Here is a 19,411-nt window from a genome sequence, read left to right on the forward strand (position 1 = left end):
TTATTTCTCAATTTACTTCATGTCATTTTTTTTAATGAGCCTTTTGGGCATGGATATCACTGAAGCAACATCATGTGTGTTCAATATTTCTTTCGTTGTTCAGTCATTTACTGCAATAAATTTACTTAAGCTCAAATTGTCTTAAGATGTGTCAGGACCTTATAATTGACTTTTGATTATTTTTCTCATATTGCTATGATTTTTGGAGCATTTTCTTATCTTTTTGAGTTTATATGATTTTTTGTTCCTAAGATAACAAAAAATGGTGGGAAAATTCAATGGTACTTTACAAAACTAACTTCATTCTACTGGGGTTTATCTAAGTGGCCTTCTCACCTGGAAGCAGCTCTCTTTGTGGTTATCTGGTTATTCTACTTGATAACACTGATAGGCAACCTCTTGTCACCATCATATCATACCTGGACTCCCATCTTCACACTCCCATGTACTTCTTCCTCTCAAACTTCTCCTTTCTGGATCTCTGCTGCACTACCAGCTCCATATCCCAATTGCTGGTCAATCTCTGGGGCCCATAGAAGACCATTTCTTATGCCAATTTCATGATTCAATTCTAATTTTACTTAGCACTACCAAGCACTGAGTGTGTCTTGTTGGTGGTGATGTCATATGACTGTCATGTAGCTGTGTGCTTGCATTACATTGTCCTCATGCACCCTCAATTTTGCCAATTGTTTGCTGTGGCTTGCTGGGTAAGTGGTTTTGTAAACTCAGCATTCAATTCCCTCTTTGCCTTGTAGTTACCATTGTGTGGAAATCATCAAGTGGATCACTTCTTCTGTGAAATTCCATCACTCCTGAGATTATCATGTGTTGATACTCATGCCAATGAGCTGACCCTCATAGTCACAACAGCTATTTTTGTTCTTATATCTCTTATCCTCATTCTGACATCTTATGATGACAGTGCTTGGACTGCACTGAAGATGCATGTTTTGGAGGAGACAGTACCAATTAATGTTTTTTGTGGGTTTTGCGGTTAAATTTTCTGAAATACTCAGGCCGAGAGCTGTTCCTTGAAGCGACAGTTATGGGTCCTGTGGGGAGCAGTCACCAGTCACCTGCTGGCTAAATAAAGACTCTTCAATTTGAACAAAAGTGGGACTTGGTGTGTTTTCTGAGTGACCTGCCCCACAATAGTACATATCAATTAATCAGAAAGGTGGGATTCATTGTGACATATTTATACATGCATATTACATATTTTGATTGTTTATAATTCCTTTGTCCCATCTTACCCAAATTTTATCATTTTTTTCTGCATTCATCATACAAGAGCAAACATGCAAATACATGACTTTCTGAATTAAACATTTTTGCTTAACAGATGATCTTCAGGTTTATTCATTTTTTTTCTTAATGATATAAATATGTTCTTTTTTATAACTGAACAATACTCCATTTCCCTTTTTACATTCATCTGTTGGCAGACACATAAAATTATCCCAAAACTTGGCTATTATGCATTGTGCTGTGAAAAGGTGAATATACATGTATCTCTATAGTGTACTGACTTTAATAGCTGTGTTGTATGGAAATTATGTTTTTAATTTTGGGAAGAACTTTCATACTGATTTTTATAGTGACTGAACTAACTCACATTCCAGTGAATAGTGCACAAATGTTTCTTTTCCCCAGAATCCTTGACACATTATTGTTATTTGTATTATTAATGAGTGCCATTCTGACTGAGGTGGGAAGAAATCACAATGTATTTTTAATTTGTATTTCCCTGATAGCTAAAGATGTTGAGAATTATTTATTTATTTATTGTCAATTTTTTCTTCTTCTTTTAAAAAGTTCATTTACCAATTTACTGATTTGGTCATTTGTTTTATGGTGTGAAGGGGTGTTTTTTTTTTAATTGTTGTTGTTTGTTTGTTTGTTTGTTTGTTTCCCAGAGTATGGGGATATGGGGATTGAACTCAGGGTCACTCAAACAGTGAGCCATGTCCCTAACCCTATTTTGTATTTTATTTAGAGACAGGGTCTCACTTAATTACTTAGCACCTTACCATTGCTGAGGCTGACTTTGAACTCGTGATCCTCCTGCCTCAGTCTCCTGAGCTATTGGGTTACAGGCATGTGCCACCATGCCTGCTTGGTCTAAGATTTTTTGAGTTCTTAATAATTCTGGATATTAATCCTCTGCTGGAAAATTAACTGGTAAAGATTTTCTCCCACTACATAGGCTTGCTTCTCATGCTATTCTTTCCTTTGCTGTGCAGAAACTTTTGAATTTGGTGTTATTTTTACTTATTAATTCTTGGTATTACATACTGAGTTTTAGAAGTCCTATTCAGGAAGGTATTGTCTGAACTTATATAAAAGACAAAATTGTGTGTTCTCAAAACACTTTCAAAAAATGATAAGGTGATGAGTAAATTAATTCATTTGACATAGGCATTCCATAATGTACACAAATTCTTAAGTAGCATACCCTATACTATATATGTATATTTTATGTTTCAATGAAATAAAACTATACCTTTAAATATTTAAAATTTTAACACTTTCCTTTCCTCTTGTACTCCCTAAAATTGTTTAAAATTATTTATTAAAGCATTATTTTATTGGTGCATTATAAGTATACATAACAGTGGGATTCACTGAAGTAAATATAACATAATTTGCTTCATTTTATTCTCCAGTATTTTCCTTTTCTCTCTCTTTCTCTTCCTCCTTGATCCTCTTCCTCTATTTTCCTGGTCTTTTATTTATTTTTTATGCATTATAATCCTACATAAATGTGGGATTATTAATTTTGATGGATTATACACATAACTAGCCTGGGGTTGTGGCTTAGAGGTAGACCACTTGCCTAGCATGTGTGAGGCACTGAGTTCTATTCTCAGCACCACATATAAATAAATAAAATAAAGGTCCATCCACAACTAATAAAATATATTTAAAAATGAGTATAACTTAGTCAATTTCAATTCACTGTTCCTCCCCTTACCCACCCTACATTTTGTCCCCTCAATCCTCTTTCTGTAATGATGAAGAAAATCAAGTGTCAAATATTTTCCCACATATGTAGAAGTTAGAAATAAGAAATAAAAAGTGGATCTAATGATAATAGAAGGAGGAATACTGTATCATTAAGAAGTAATTATTGAATCTAACTTTTATGGTTTAGATATGAGGTATCCTCTCAAAGCTCATATATGAAACAATTCAAGAATTTCTAGAAGTGAAATTGATTAAAGAGATTGATTCACCTAATCAGTGAATCAATCTACTGATGGATTAACTGGGTTTTAACTATAGGCAGGTAGGGTGTGGTTGGAGGATGCAGGTCAAGGAGAGTGAGACTTTGAGGGTTATATTTTGCCCCTGGTAAGCAGAGCTCTCTCTGCTTCCTGGTGGCCATGCTCTGAGCTGTCTTCCTCTCCATACCCTTCAACTGGAGTTGGCCTACCACAGACCGAACCACTGAAATCATGAGCCAGACTAAACTATTCCTTCTTTACTTTTATTCTTTATTCAAGCATTTGGGGCATAGCAATGAAAAAGCTAACTAAAACATTAGCGAAATACACAAAATGATAATACATTATGACAATTTTGAGTTTATTCCAATAATTCATCATTAGTTAAACAACACAAGTCAATGATATTCACCACATTCATATATGTAGAACAAACATACAAAAAACCCTTCTCTTTATTTGATATAAAAATTGTTGAATACACTTTACATGCATTTTATGGCAAAATAAATGAAAGGAGTAAGTAAGAATTTAACAAAATGTATACATAAGGATAGATTACAGGGTAAAGTATAGTTCCAAAACCCATTTTAGCATTCCTTCTCAAACTCTAATGTTCATGATAGTAAAAAATCTTGTTACAATGCACACTCTAATATTATTAATATTATATCTGGATAGTGACATGGCTGTGCAGTGAGCCCACTGGTCCTTGATGAGAAGCAGCAGTGGAGCCATGGAGTAGGAGTAGCAGCTGGCTGGGTTGGAGTGTGCGTCGCAAGCATGAGCCTGGTCATGTGGAGCCCACCATACAAGCAGGTAGGCCCCAGATTCTTAAAGCCAGCACACAGGCAAGCCAAGGGCCACTGACTTGTAATCCTTCTATCACCATACGTGGGCATGATAAGGAAGCCTGATTCTGAAGCCTCCTGCTTCTTAACAGTACTGTGCTCTACACAGTACTGTTGCCCCATCAGCGAAGCTCAATTTCCTTCTTCCAGACCTAAAATGAAAAAAAGGAAATGGAGCAGACCTGAATGGAAGTGTGCATGGACTCTATCTCATTCATTAAGGAGGCCTGCAGAAGAGAGTAGAGGAGAGTGTGGCTGTGGAGTTGGTAATCAAGACCTCCTGAGACCAAGCAGGAAGCTTGTCTTATTTTATTGCTCAGTTGCCATGTATATATGCTCAGGCAGTAGCTAAGCAGATTAAAGACAGCCACCAATACAGTTTCTTGCTAACTCTCCTTGCAGCAACCAATCAAGGAGCAGGCTGTGGAACAAGCACAGGGACTGCAACATATGGTCTCATGCCCAGGGCTGTGCCTATGGGGTAAGTGGTTTGCCACCCATGCACCCAGCATGAGGGGAGTGATTTGCCACTCAGACACCCTTAATGTATGCCATGTATGTAGTACCTCATGAACTTGTTCCCAAAGAAGTTGGGACTCAAGATTGACCAATAGCATTAGTACTTTTCAAAACGCTATTTATCATATGTTTGAACCAATAACATGGGTACTTTTTCAATCCCTAATTAATATAAGTTTGGTCCAACAGCAGTGACTCAAGTGCTAAATAAACCGCTGGACTAGCACACTTGGAGAGTGAAAACCTGCTATCAGGTCCTTTCTTGCACTCTAAATGTTTTGATCCTGTTCTTAGAAAAATCCTACTGTTATAGTTACATATCTTGGTCTGTGGATTTCATTACTTGAGTCCACAAGACCATAACCTGAAAAGAAGAAGAAATGGATAGTGAGTTGCTGGGGTTTGTTGCAACCCTGGAGAGCATAGCTTGACATTAAGAGCTACAACACTTTTTGGCTGCAGAAACCTACCACCTTATGCAGACTACACCATTCAGCAGAATTGGAAAAACTTCTGTCTTGCCTTCTACTAGCTGCCTCCTAGTAGCTGTGGGAATTTAGTTTCATCTTAAAAGTGCAGTTTCAATATCATTTGGCATTCATAGGCCTCACCACTACATACACACACACACAAAAAAAAAAAAAAAAAAAAAAAAACAAAACAAAACAAAAAAAAAAACCTACCGATATCTATAATCCTACTTCCTACATTTTTGGACCTTATGCTGAGTAGAAGGAATGAAGATGAACATTATATTTAATGGTGAAATCTTTTTTAAAAAAATATTTTTTAGGTGTAGATGGACACAACACATTGCCTTTATTTTTATGTGGTGATGAGGATCGAACCCGGGTCCCGCCCATGCTAGGCAAGCACTCTACCACTGAGCCACAATCCCAGCCCCATAGTGAAATCTTTAAAACAATGATTTAAAAGATCAGAAAATGGTCAAATATACCTGTCTTTAATACTTCTATTCAATAATACCTTAAAAGTCTTTACTACTTAAATAGTACATTAAGGAATAACAATCTATAAAGATTGAAAACACGCAACATACTTTATTCATATACAATGATTTTCTATGTTTAAAAATCTCCAAATGATTTTTATATACATTCTATATAGAATTGAGATTTTTGGACAGTTTACTAGATGTCAAAACAATAACATAAAAATCAAGTTTATTTCTTTACACTATAAGCAAACACCTATAAAATATTTTTAAAATATCATTTACAAATTCTATAAAAAACAGTTAGCACTAACACTACCAGAACTTTTTTGAAAACATTATGGAGAAATCCACAAAACTTTCTAACAAGTTGGAGATTGGACACACTTAAATATAATCTCTCTCTTATTTTTGTATCATGGAAATGTCAGGGGAAGACAATTCCAGGTGAAAAAACAACATCCAGTTACAAAATCTCTGACATTTCTGAAGGAGGAATTATTCAGTTAGAAGGGAAAAGAGCAATTCAAAGGATTGCAAATTGTCCACTGCATTTACAAACATGGACATTAATAATGAACTTGATAAGAGTTGTTTAAATGGATGGTGGAGATAAATTATTAATGGTATTAGTTTACCAGTTATAGAGAACACTTTCATAAAGAGAATTATTACTGTAAAAATAGAGATAACTAATATATTAATCATAGAGAATAATAATTTTGCTATAAAATGGAACAAAAATAAAATAATAGGAGAAAAATGAGGTTCATGAGAGTTTTTATTTTGTTTTCTATATTTGTACAATAATGTAATTCTCAAGTCTCAATTGGTGCACATAAATCATCTTGGATTTCTATTCTTGGGAATATATTCCTTTTAATCTTTTCCAATAAAAAATATAAGTTTTAGTCAAGGTTTACTGCATAAATTAAAATACCTTTTAAACAAAATTGCATGTAATATAGAAAATTAACTACAAAAGTGGAAGATAAGGAGAAAAAAAAAACTCTTGGTTAGTTTTTTTCTGAAGAGCTGACTTATCAAAGACCTACTCCAGTCAGGAATGCTAGGGCTTCTATCAGGACTACTGAATTCAAGAGATTCAATGGGACAAAAGATACCACAGAATGAAGAGACTACCCGTGGATTAGCAGAAAACATTTGAAAATATCTGATACTGTTAATCAAAACATATGAGGAATACCAATTATTCAATTAGCAAGAAAATAATCTGATTAAAATCAGGCAAAGGATTTAAATAAACATTTATTAATATTTAATATTAAATAAACATAAATTCCTTAAATAAACATTTCTCAAAAGAGGACATCATAAAATATTCAACATCATTGATCTTTCAGGAATTATAAATTAAAAACACAAGGAGATATCACCTCACATCTCAGAATGCCTATTATCACAAACAAAAGAAGACAATAGACAACAAGTCTTGTTAAGAATGTGAAGGAAGCCTGGGCATGGGGACACACGCCTGTAATCCTAACAGCTCTGAAGGCTGAGGCAGGAGGATCACAAGTACAAAGCCAGCCTCTGCTACTTAGAGAAGCCCTCAGCACTTAGTGAGACCCTGTCTCTAGATTTTATATATATAAAATCTGGACTCTCTCTCCTCTCTCTCTCTCTCTGAATATATATATATATATATATATATATATATATATATATATATATATATATATATATATATATATTTGGGGATGTGGTTCAATGATTAAGCACACCTGGATTCAATCCCTGGTACCAAAACAAACAAACAAAAGAATGTGGAGAAAGGAATCCTATATACCCTTACTCTGAGTGTAATACATATAAGTATTATTGAAAATATGATGACATTTCCTCACAAGATAAAAATATAATTGCTATATGTTATGGTTTGGATGTGAGATCTCCCCCAAAACTCATGTGTGAGATAATACAAGGTACAGAGTTCTGAGAGTCTTAACTCAATCAGTGAAATAATCCCTTGATAGGGATTAACTGAGTGGTATCTGAAGTGGTAGGGTGTGGCTGGAGGAGGGAATTGGGTCATGGCTTTGGGGTATATATTTGTATCTGGCAAGTGGAGATCTCTTTCTATGTGTCCTAATCACCACATAAGCCACTTCCCTTTACCACATTCTTCTGCCATGTTGTTCCTGTCTCACCTGGAGTCCTGAGGAATGGAGCCATTTGTCTATGGATTGAGACCTCTGAAAGAGTGAACCCTCAAATGAGCTCTCCCTCCTCTATGTTGTGATCCAGAAATTTCTCTTCCCTATCTAAAGAAATGAAAATGAGTATGTCAAAAAAGATACTGTCAGGTTTTCTTCCAGTCTTCATGAATCTCTAGACAGTGGTTATAAACACTAGCACTCCCTTAATGGGCTCCAATTAATGTGGTTGTGAATGTTGATAATGTGGCTCCCATAAGATATTTCTTTATCCTTGAATCAGTCTGATATCTAATTATCTTATGGTTGGTCAAGTGTTCCCTCTCACTGGAAGCCTTTTTATGCTTACAAACATCTTGTAGTTCTTCTCTGACCTGTGTCCAGTTTGTCTCTGTCAACATGGCCACTTAAGTGGAATATTGACCAAAAAAGAGGTTAGGTTTCAGTGTGCTAGTCAAGTGAGACAGACACCAAGGATAGCAAAACAAAACTCATGATTAACAAATGTTTTAAAGATCCAACAGAAAGGAGGCTGACATACCTCCCAGCCAGATCTAATATAAAGTGAAAGAGCCCTCATGTACATGAATGTTCAACCAGTGGTTGGGGTTGGGTGACAAGAAGGAGGAAGGTTGAGAGAAAGAGAGAGAATGTAGAGAATGCAACATAACTGAGGATTAAAGTCTTAGAGTATTGGAGTTCAGGACATTACCCAAGCAGGGAATTTTACTTGGTGGGTTTAGGGCAAGCTGGCATGAGTCTAGGAGGTCCATTCTGTGGATTTGAGGTGCTCTCTGCAACATATCTATACTGTCCATGCCAAGCAGTAGGGTAAGTCAAATAGATTGTATCTAGTTCTCCCATAAAAAAAAGTTGTTCTCAGGAGGCAGCTGTATAGGCAGGTATCTCCATCAACTACTTTAGGGAACATGGAGAAGGCAGAAACTAAAAACTGTTAAAGGTGACTCAGTCCTACTTCTAATACGAGAAAGTCCAATTTATATTGAAAATGAGTATCTAGGTAACACCAAAATATAAGAATTCACTGCAGATATATGTACTCTCATGTTCATTACATCATTTCAGAATAATGGAGGTATGGAAGGAACACAAATATCTGTTAACATATGAATGAATAAAATATAAGGTGTATTTATACAATGGAGCACTATTCAGGTTGAAGGAAAGAAGAAAATTCTTATATTTTTGATGACATTAATGGACCTGGAGGACATTATGCTCAAGGAAATTAGCCAGAAACAGAAAGACAAATGCTGTATGATATCTCTGAATGATATGTAAAATCTAAAAGAATCAGATTCATAGCAGTTGAAAGTGAAATGATTATTAACACAATCTGGGGTTGGAGGAAGCGTAATCAAAAAGAAATATGTTTTCCAAAAGAAGCAAAGTGAAGTTATGGAAAATAAATTTAAGACATCTAATGTATTGCATGGTGACTACATTTAAGAATATTTACATTTCAAAATTGCTTATGAGATGATTTTTAAAATTTTTTTTGTAGTTGTAGATGGACAGAATGCCTTTATTTTATTTGTATATGGTGTTACAGATCCAACTCAGTGCCTCACATTTGCTAAGCAAGCTCTATGCCACTTAGCTACAGCCCCAGCCTGCTAATGATATATTTTTTTAATTTCATCATAAGAAATATTATGTGAGGAAATGAATATGTTAATTAATTTGGTTTAATCATTCCACATCATGTGCATGTGCTTTAGTCAGCATTTTGCTGCTGTGACTAAATGACCTGACTAGCACAACTGTAGAGGAGGAAGAATTTATTTGAGGGCTCAGTCTTTCAGAGGTTTTAGTTCATAGAAGGTTGGCTCCATTCCTTGGGGCTCGAGGTGGGGCAGAACATCAGGGCAGAAGAGTATGGCAGAGGGAAGTAGCTCACATCATCAGGAAGCAGAGACAGAGTCACCACTTTCCACATACAAAATATATACCCCAAATTCACGCCCCAATTCCCAATTCCTCTAGCCACACTCTACCACTTCAATTACCACTCAGTTAATTCCTATCAGGGGATCAATTCACTGATTGGGTTAAGACTTTTATAGCCCAATCATTTCTGTCCTGTACCTGCATAATTGTCTCACACATGAGCCTTTGGGGGGCACCACATCTAAACCATAATAACATACATCACAGCATCACATTTGACCCTATAAACATATAAGCAATTTTTATAAATTGAAACAGAATACAATATATAAAAGGTTTAAATTATATTTGGATGTCTTACTAAACATCTGAAAAGATAAACATGGAATTGATTTTTTTTTCTCCTTGCAGTTCTGGGAATGGAATGCATGGACCTGCATATGCTAGGCAAGCACTCTATTACTGAGCTGTATTTGAAGCCAGTTTGGAAGTCAATGTCAAAGAAAATCAGGAAAGTACACGTATTGTAGGAGAGCTCTACATGCTTCTACTTCTATATGAGGTTTATTCTTTGCATTTTCCAGTTTTTCAGTTTCATTGCACCTAATCCTTCACTACTTCTAACAGATTGTCTTATCAACTTGAGTATTTGCCTCATGGACAACTGAGGGAATAAGTCAGATGATTCAGGACAACATGTTTCCTTTATTGTTGATATAACTCACAGCATCTTTTTCCATGCTGCTTAGTGATAAATTTACTGTCCTCTCAGGAAGACCACAACAATATAATGAAGGTATTTCTGTGAAGAGTTTTATTCTGCAAACATCACACAATTCTAACCAGGATAGCTGTTTGAAGGGCATTAATTATAACTTTGGGATTCATCCTCCCAAAGGCCCCAGTCAAAGAAAGAAAATCCCATTATTCATCTTATTTCCATAAAGGTCCCATTTGGTCTGGGATAAGGAGTATATCCCCTGATACCTTCAATACACTAATGTATTTCCAAATTCTTCTAAAGCAAATCTTTTGGACAAACTGAAGCTCTATCTTCTGTGGCAATGATGATCACAATTATTTTCACTCTCTGCTATAGAAGAGAATGAAGCACCTTAACAAAAATGGCATAAGAAAACAATCAGGTTCATGTTGTCAATTGCCTGACAAGCAGAGAATCCCTCCATCAGTTTATACATGGTGAGGTTACAGACCAAGAGGAGAATGACAGGAAAGGTGGACACACACAGTAAGGTCAGTATTGACAGAAGTTGATGTAGCTGTTACATTTTCACATTGCCAAAATAGTAGATTTAGAATGCTCTCACTACAAAAAGTGATAAATATGTGAGGTGATATATATGTTAACCAGTTTGATATAATCATTTCACAATGTCTACATATTTCAAGATACTACATTGTGTCCTATAAATGCATAGAAGTGCTATGGTTTGAAACTACAATGTCCCCAAAAGTAATGTCCTAGAAGCATGGTCCTGCATAAGAAAAATTTCAGAAATGGAGCTTTTAGGCAATGACTAGTGCTTTGACGTCATCAAATAATTAATCCATTAGTAGTTGAATGGACTACAGGAAGATGGCCATAGTTGGAAAAAGGAGGTCACTAGGGACATGCCCTGGAAGGGGTTTATCTACCCCTGGCCCCTTTCTTTCTCTTTGCTTCCCAGCTGCCATGAGCTGACAGCTTTCCTCACCATCCTTCTGCCATGATGTTCTGCCTCAGATCAAGCCCAGAGCAATGGAGTCAGCAAAACTTGGACTGAAACTCTGAAACTGTGAGCCCAAAATAAACATTTTCTACTTTAAGTTGTTTTGGTCACAGCTACAAATAGCTGCCTAACAAAATAAGTATTTTAAATAAATTAAAATTAAAAGAATAAATCATGTAGGAATGAATATGACAGAATTAGAAAAATGTCTGTTTATAATAATGAGTTCTAAGCCATGTTTTTGCCTGATAGTATTTGCTTTAAAAGAAAAGAGGATAACTTAATTCATAGATCATTAAAATTATATTTGATAGGATCTTCATTTTCCTCTTTCTTCCAGCAAGAAGAAAATTAAAGCTCTGACATTTTCTCTACATGAATCATCTATTTTCTATTTAGTCTTTCATATTGTATGCCTTTTTTTAATTTCTGGAAGAATGCTGGAATATATGTTATGCAACAGATGAAGTGATATCACAGGTGATACTTTAAAATTAATCCAAGCAGCTGCATAAGGGAAGAAAATGATGCTGCATCACAAAAAGTTTCCATGGTTTTTGAGTTCAATGACCTTGCAGCCACCTCTTGTACCTTAGAGAACCATTACATCATTTTTAAGACACAGAATTGCACAATATGAAGCATGAAGGGTTTCCCAAAGACTGAAGCTGAGTCCATTTAGCTGAATTTGTCTTTGTAATATTTTCTAAGATTATGAAAAGGAGAACTGGTTGAGAAATGGGAAGAAACGGAAAAAGTGGCATGACAAAACTATTCAGGAATATTTAAGTGGTGGGTTAGTGTATTGTGTAGAAAATACTATATAATAAAATAGTGTTTATCTTTTCTATGAGTGATTGATAGTGCACAGAGAAAATAAGCAAATAAGAATTGAAGTATCAGTGCATCATTTTTTTTATAAAGGAAAAACTGCAATAAATATTAATAAATTTGTTACTGGATTTTTATACAGTGTTCACATATCTTCAATTATATTTTACTATTAGTTAATGTCTATTCAGAAACCTTGTTACAAATAAGGGAAAACCTAAATTTTGACTCAGGCTTACATAACACCTCATTATTGTTCTGAAGTATATGAAACTTCTTAGGAACTCTCTTTAAATCCTGTTGTAGTGGCCTCACAGCCATGTGATATACACACTTTAAAGTCCAAGTACTACAATTAGAGCTCCTCTCCTCTTTCCTCCATCCCCAAACCCTCCATTTCTCTTGCTCCCACATTTTTAATATACTTATCTTTTGTGTTCAAAAGACCATATTTGTTCATTTTATTTGCATTGCAAATTGAAAGCATTCCATCACTGATTTCTCCACTCAGTTTTATTCAGACTGTGAATTCTTGTGAATTGGTGTATATGCATGTGTGTGTGTTTGTGTTATTTTTAGTCCAGAAATAAACTGCTAGCATAAATAATTTATTAATAGTTTTATTATCTCTATAATCATATTCAGTTAATTATAAGCTAATATTATTTATATTCTAATGTCATTCCCAAATTGTATTTCTTCACCTGATAAACATTTATTTATATAGAAAACCATTAAGACTGAAGTTATTCCTTTTTCTATAACTAATACTAATTTAGGAATTGTATGAAGTCACTCACTTGAGAAGTTACTTATCATTTCTGCAACAGCACAAATGTCTGAATGAAACATACAGTGAAAATGAGAAAAAAAATTTACTGCCATTAATGCACATAGTGTTACAACTGGAAGTGACACATTTTTCTTTAATCTCTTTGCAAGTATTTGACAATGTATATATAGCTTTTGAAGTTTAAGTGATTCTTTCCTAAAAATAGGAAAAAAATTGAATGATGATGGCAAATAATGCAAGTTCTGAGGGCTATTTTATTTTACTGGGGTTTTCTAAGTGGCCTCACCTGGAAGCAACTCTCTTTGTGCTTATCTTGATATTCTACTTGATAACATTGATAGGCAACTTGTTCATCATCATCCTGTCACACATAGACTCCCATCTCCACACTCCCATGTACTACTTCTTATCAAACCTCTCCTTTCTGGATCTCTGCTATACCACAAGCTCCATCCCCCAGCTGTTGGTGAATCTCTGGGGCCCAGAGAAGACCATTTCTTATACTGGTTGCTTGGTTCAACTCTACTTTGTCCTTGCTCTGGGAACCACAGAGTGTGTGCTTTTGGTGGTGATGTCCTATGATCGTTATGTAGCTGTATGCAGACCATTGCATTACACTGTCATCATGCACCCTCGATTCTGCAACATGTTGGCTTTGGCTTGTTGGGTAAGTGGCTTTACTACCTCAGCACTTCATTCCTCCTTTACATTCTGGGTACCCCTGTGTGGACATCACCAGGTGGATCACTTCTTCTGTGAAGTTCCAGCATTGCTCCAATTATCCTGTGTTGATATCCATGCTAATGAGCTGACTCTCATGGTGATGAGCTCCATTTTTGTTGTCATACCACTTATTCTCATTCTCAGCTCCTATGGTGCCATTGCCAAGGCTGTACTGAGGATGCAGACAACTACTGGACTTCAGAAAGTCTTTGGGACGTGTGGAGCCCATCTTATGGTTGTTTTCCTTTTTTTCATTCCAGTCATGTGCATATATCTCCAGCCACCAACAGAAACTTCTCAAGACCAAGGAAAGTTCATTGCCTTGTTTTATACTGTTGTCACCCCTAGCCTCAACCCTCTTATCTACACCCTCAGAAACAAAGATGTAAGAGGGGCACTTAGAAGACTGATGGGGTGATAGTGAGAGATGTGACAAGGTAGCCATATGTCCTCCAATTTTTCTTCATTGTGTCTAGCCAATCTTGAAGTATGATTTCTTTGCTTCTTTGAGATTTATTTTAAGTTGTCAACAATTCACTATACATTGGACTGTTCAGTTCTAAATTTATTGTAATTTTTAGTGGTTAATTTTGAAATATTATTAAGAAATAAATGTTTTTGATTTGTACCAAATTAGGCTTTAAAAATTCTGTATTTCATTTCACTTGATGGAGTATCAACATATAGAAATGTCTATGTCTATGTATATGTGTATGCACACACATTTGTACCATTATGAAGAGATTATTGCAAACATATTTGACATATTTCTAACAGACATTAGTATGCTAATTTATGAATTTGCCATTTATGTATATAATTTGTTTACATGCAATTATGTATCTCTATCTACATATTATATATATATATATATATATATATATAAAGAGATATAAAGAGAGGAGAGGCAGACAGAGACTGAGAGAGAGAGAAGAATAACAAAGTTAATGGTGTTTTTGGTCATGGAACAGACTTCAAAATTTGCTAAAATATGTCACAGTAAAGGTAAATACGACAAATAACATGGTTTATTATATGGTGAACTCTGGCTGAAGTACACTTTTTTAAAGACACTAAATTGCATGAATAATTTATTTAGTGGGTCTCTATAATTTGTCACATGAGACAGTATAGGAAAACATCTATTCAAAATAATTTGTTTGTTCTTCCACCCACACCTAGCCTTCATTTATTCTTTTCACTTCATTAACATTTTCTCTTAGAGCATTTTCTCTCTCCTGATTGTGGGATTCATGGTAACACAATATATCACACCTTATATCTAAACAGAACTTTTTTATGGAGAAAATGGAAATATAAGATAAAAGTTGATCTATCTATATATGACTTAATTTGTTATTTTCTTTTCAAATTTAAAACAACAAGTAATGGGGCAATAAATTTTGATTCTAAGTACCAGTTAGTAATTCTGGTAAGAAGTTGGTGCTGTTAAATGAAAGAAGAGGAAAAAATATTATACATTTAGTTTGCTTTAGTTGGTTTAGTTATGGACATATTGAAACTACCTTAAAACTTTTCTTTTTAAAGATTTTACATTAAAACAGAGAATCTCCACATAGTTATATAGAACAGTGTAATTGTTCAATGCATGTGCACAGTGTGAACTGATCAAATCCAGGAAATTAATGTTTCCATCTCCTTATTTTTACTGTGTACTTAAAAGATCTCTTAACATCGTGTTCTTTGTTAAATTGTATTACTCTAAATAAGTCTTTACTTTTTATTTTTCCAGATTAATGGAGATATGATTCACAAATAAAATTGTATATTTTCAAAGTGTACAAAGCAAAATTATGAGCCTATTATTCATGCAGGTTGAGATGAGTACCCCAGTCATAGTATCACTTCCATCATTTCATATGGTTACCATGTCATGTGTATGAATTTATGTGCAGTTGTGAAAATGTAAAATCTGATTTTAAGAAAGTTTCAAGTATGTAGTATGATATTACTAAATATATTCCCATGATCTATATTACATTATCATAACTTATTCATTTAATAACACAGTTTTTGTATCATTTGACCAATTTCTTTTTTTCACTCCCCAATCCCTAGAAACCACCATGCTTGTATGAGTTCAAGCTCCCTACATTATACATTTATGTGAATCGTATTTATTTATCTGTGTATATTTACTTCATTTATCACAATGTCCTTTAGTTTCTTCCATGTTGTCATAAAGAGCAGGATTTTCTTTTTATGGATGAATAACATTTCATTATTTAAAATGTTATATATTCCTGTGTGTGTGTGTGTGTGTGTGTGTGTGTGTGTGTGAGAGATGTTTTCTTTATTTATCCATCTATGAACACTTAGGTTGTTTTCTAACGTTGGCTTTTGTGCTGCAATGACTATGCGAGTGCAGATATCTCTTTGAGGTACTGATTTCATTTCTTTAGAATTTCTGCCCAAATATTTTTAGTTTTTGAGAAACTTACCAACCATTTTGAAATCTTATTCATTTTAATGTTAGAAGTAATATCACCCATAAGCTTTAATTTTTTACTCTTAGTGATACTTAATTATATTGATGATCATAACTGAGAGATACTCTCAAGCCAGAGATAGATTTCTCACTGCCCTCTAGTTTTTCAGGGGATTTAGAAGTACACAGATGGTGTGAATAAGTCTCCAAATTGTGATTTATACTCTAAATAATGCGTCTTCATAAACTGGGAACCAGAAAATATGTATGTATTGTCCACTTACCGAATTGCATTTTTGTAATTCTTGAATATGTTGTACATATCACTCCTGGCATCACAAACTAGAATAGTGCTACTTTACCATCTTGCTTTAAACAGATAGAGTCAGTTGAAGTTGGTCGATTTATAGAAATAGTGGTCTAAAGAATGAGTATTTGAATGCTCTATTTTTATTTTGCTTTTGTAGCTGCATCTAGATATTAATTGTAGTTTTGTAGGTATTAGCCAGACATTCGTTGTAATTTTACATTCATTTTATGATCTATATGTAAGTGATTCAAATCCTGTGTGAATTATTTTTAAACTAAGAATAAAAAATAGTATACAAATTCTCTCAGTTGCTGAATATGTCATCATTACATGATTAACTCTGCCTGGATTCTCTGCCTGCAAAATTTATTTTCATTGCTCTTTATACATATAATTTTTAAAATTTTCACTCAACATGAATGATAATATAGGGTAGAGTTCCATGTGCTTGGACCTATTCCCCAACCCACGCTTATATTTGTAACATAATTCCTATAAATATCTGAGGTCATGTAATGAGATCATTTCACATATAACACAAACTAAACAAATGAAGAGAGATTCCTTTGCCTCCACTTTAATCTTACATTTAGAATACCTCATGTGGCACTCCAGCTTCTGTATAAATGGATCTTTTTTTTAGGTTTATTGAAGTAAAATTTAAACTTAATAAAATCTATACATTTTGAGGTATACAATGCAGTGCATTTTACTGAGTGCAAAACTGTAAACACCACCACAGTCAAGACATTGAACATGTCCATTAATCTCAAACTTGGTTTCCTTTTGTAGTTGATTTATTCCTTCCACCCATAACTTCACCCATAATTAGTTGACCTCTGATTTTCTTTCATTCCAGTTTTTCCATTGGTATAATATATAAATGCAATTATATAGAACATAATGTGGCTTCTTTTATTCAGCTAGATGTTTTTTGAAATTTATTATGTCATTGAATTATCAGTTACTTCTTTGTATTGCTGGTAATAATTCCAAATTATGAATAGGTAAAAATGTATTCACTTATCTGTGATAGACTTTGAGGTATCTTATAATTTCTAGCTTCCATGAATCAGGTGGCCATGAAAATTTATATAGAAGTATTTTTGTTGATGGTCATTTTCAAGAAACTTAGTTAATACATAAGAGTGGAGCTGATGGATGCTTAGTGTATATGCACCTTTATAAGGGACTGTCAGAAAGTTATACAAAGCTGGTCTTCCTTTTTAACTTTAAACAGCAGAATATGAGAGTTCAACCTGCCAAAACATGATGTTTTCCATGTTGTACTTTTAGCCTCTCAATCATGTTTATACTTATTTTTTTATTGTGATTATAATTTTTTACTGTGGTTATAATTGAGGCTGGTGTTACCTTCTTTTTGTGTGCTTCATATATTTTATTTTGTGTAACTTACATTTAAATATTTTGCTTACTGTTTATTGGGTCATTTTTTGCTTATATTTATTTTTCAGGGTAATTTGTTCTGGACATAAACCCTTTGTGTACCTAATGTTTTGCTCATGTTTTCTTCTAGGTTGTAGATTACCTTTCATTTCTAAAATAATCATTTTCAAAGATTTTTATTTTTTTATATTTTTATTTTTTTAAAAGATTTTTAAACATTTTTATATTTTTACATTTTTAAAAATACTATATGTTATTTCCATGCACACACACAAAAATGTCTACTAGAATTTCTATTATATTTGCATTGAATTATATCACTCTATTAGGAACTAACAACTTGACTTTGGCTTTTCTGATTCAGCAATATAGCTTTTGTGTGCATTTATTTATCTTATTTTCTCTTGGAGCAATTTCAAGTTTTTGCTGTATAGATATTAAACATTTAGTCAAATCCATCCTTAAGTGTTTAATTTTTGTAATATCACTATAGGAATACAGTGTGATTTTTAAATATTGAACCTATATGCTGTGAATGCAACTATTGGTAGTGTTTTTATAAATTCTTTTGGTTTTCTAAGTACATGATCGTGTCATCCAGAAATATAGACTTTTATTTATAAACCTGCAGCTTTTATGACTTCAATTTCATTTTATGTGTTATTGTACGGGCTAGAATAACTAGGATAATTTTGAATGGAAGAACTAGAAGCAACAATCTTTCCTTAGGCTCAATCTTAAGGGGAAAGTATTCAGTCTTTTACCAGTACGTATGATATTGGCTTTTTTTTTTAGGTTTTCTTTTCAAGTTTGCGATTTTTTAAAAAAATTATTCTTGGCTTACTGAGAGTGTTTATCATGAAAGGTTATGATATTTTGTTCAAAGCTTTTTATTTTCATTTTTTAAATTTATTTGTGTTTGTTTTAATTAGTCATATATGACAGTAGAATGCACTTATATACTTTGATCTATCATATATAGATGGGATAAAATTTCTTATTTTTCTGAGTATACATCGTGGAGAATCATATTGGTCATACAGTCACATGTATACATAAAGTAATAATGTCTGTTTCATTCTACTATCTTCTTATCCCCACATCCCCTGCCTTCCCCTCCTTTCACTTCCCTCTACCTAATCTAAGGGAATGATATTCTTTTGTTGTTGTTGTTGTTATTATTGTTTCTTTCTGCATTACAAATCTTTGTTGTTATCGTTTTTTTCTGCATTGCAAATCTTATACATATATATATATATCACAATTTTTTGCATTTTTTTATTATTAGGTGTTCAAAACATTACATAGCTCTCAACATATCATATTTCATACATTTGATTCAAGTGGGTTATGAACTCCCATTTTTCCCCATATACAGATATGTAAAAACGTGGATGTGTAACCGATGTGATTATACCACAATTTTTGTAACTCTGATTGTATATAAAGTATGTAGACACCCAATTCAAATCTTCATACATCTAATTTGTATAATGACGTCCATCACATTCCACCATCCTTGCTA

At 33.8% G+C, this 19,411-nt stretch overlaps 1 protein-coding gene across 1 annotated transcript; it reads left to right on the forward strand.

Annotated features, from left to right (window-relative positions):
- The first annotated feature begins 13,214 nt into the window (after positions 1–13,214).
- On the forward strand, positions 13,215–14,138 carry LOC144256482 (olfactory receptor 2J3-like). Its single transcript, XM_077801526.1, has one exon. The coding sequence runs from the start codon at positions 13,215–13,217 to the stop codon at positions 14,136–14,138; it is 924 nt and encodes a 307-aa protein (XP_077657652.1).
- The last annotated feature ends 5,273 nt before the right edge of the window (positions 14,139–19,411 follow it).

This window comes from Urocitellus parryii, chromosome 8 (genome assembly GCF_045843805.1).
Source record: "Urocitellus parryii isolate mUroPar1 chromosome 8, mUroPar1.hap1, whole genome shotgun sequence".
Taxonomy (NCBI): domain Eukaryota; kingdom Metazoa; phylum Chordata; class Mammalia; order Rodentia; family Sciuridae; genus Urocitellus; species Urocitellus parryii.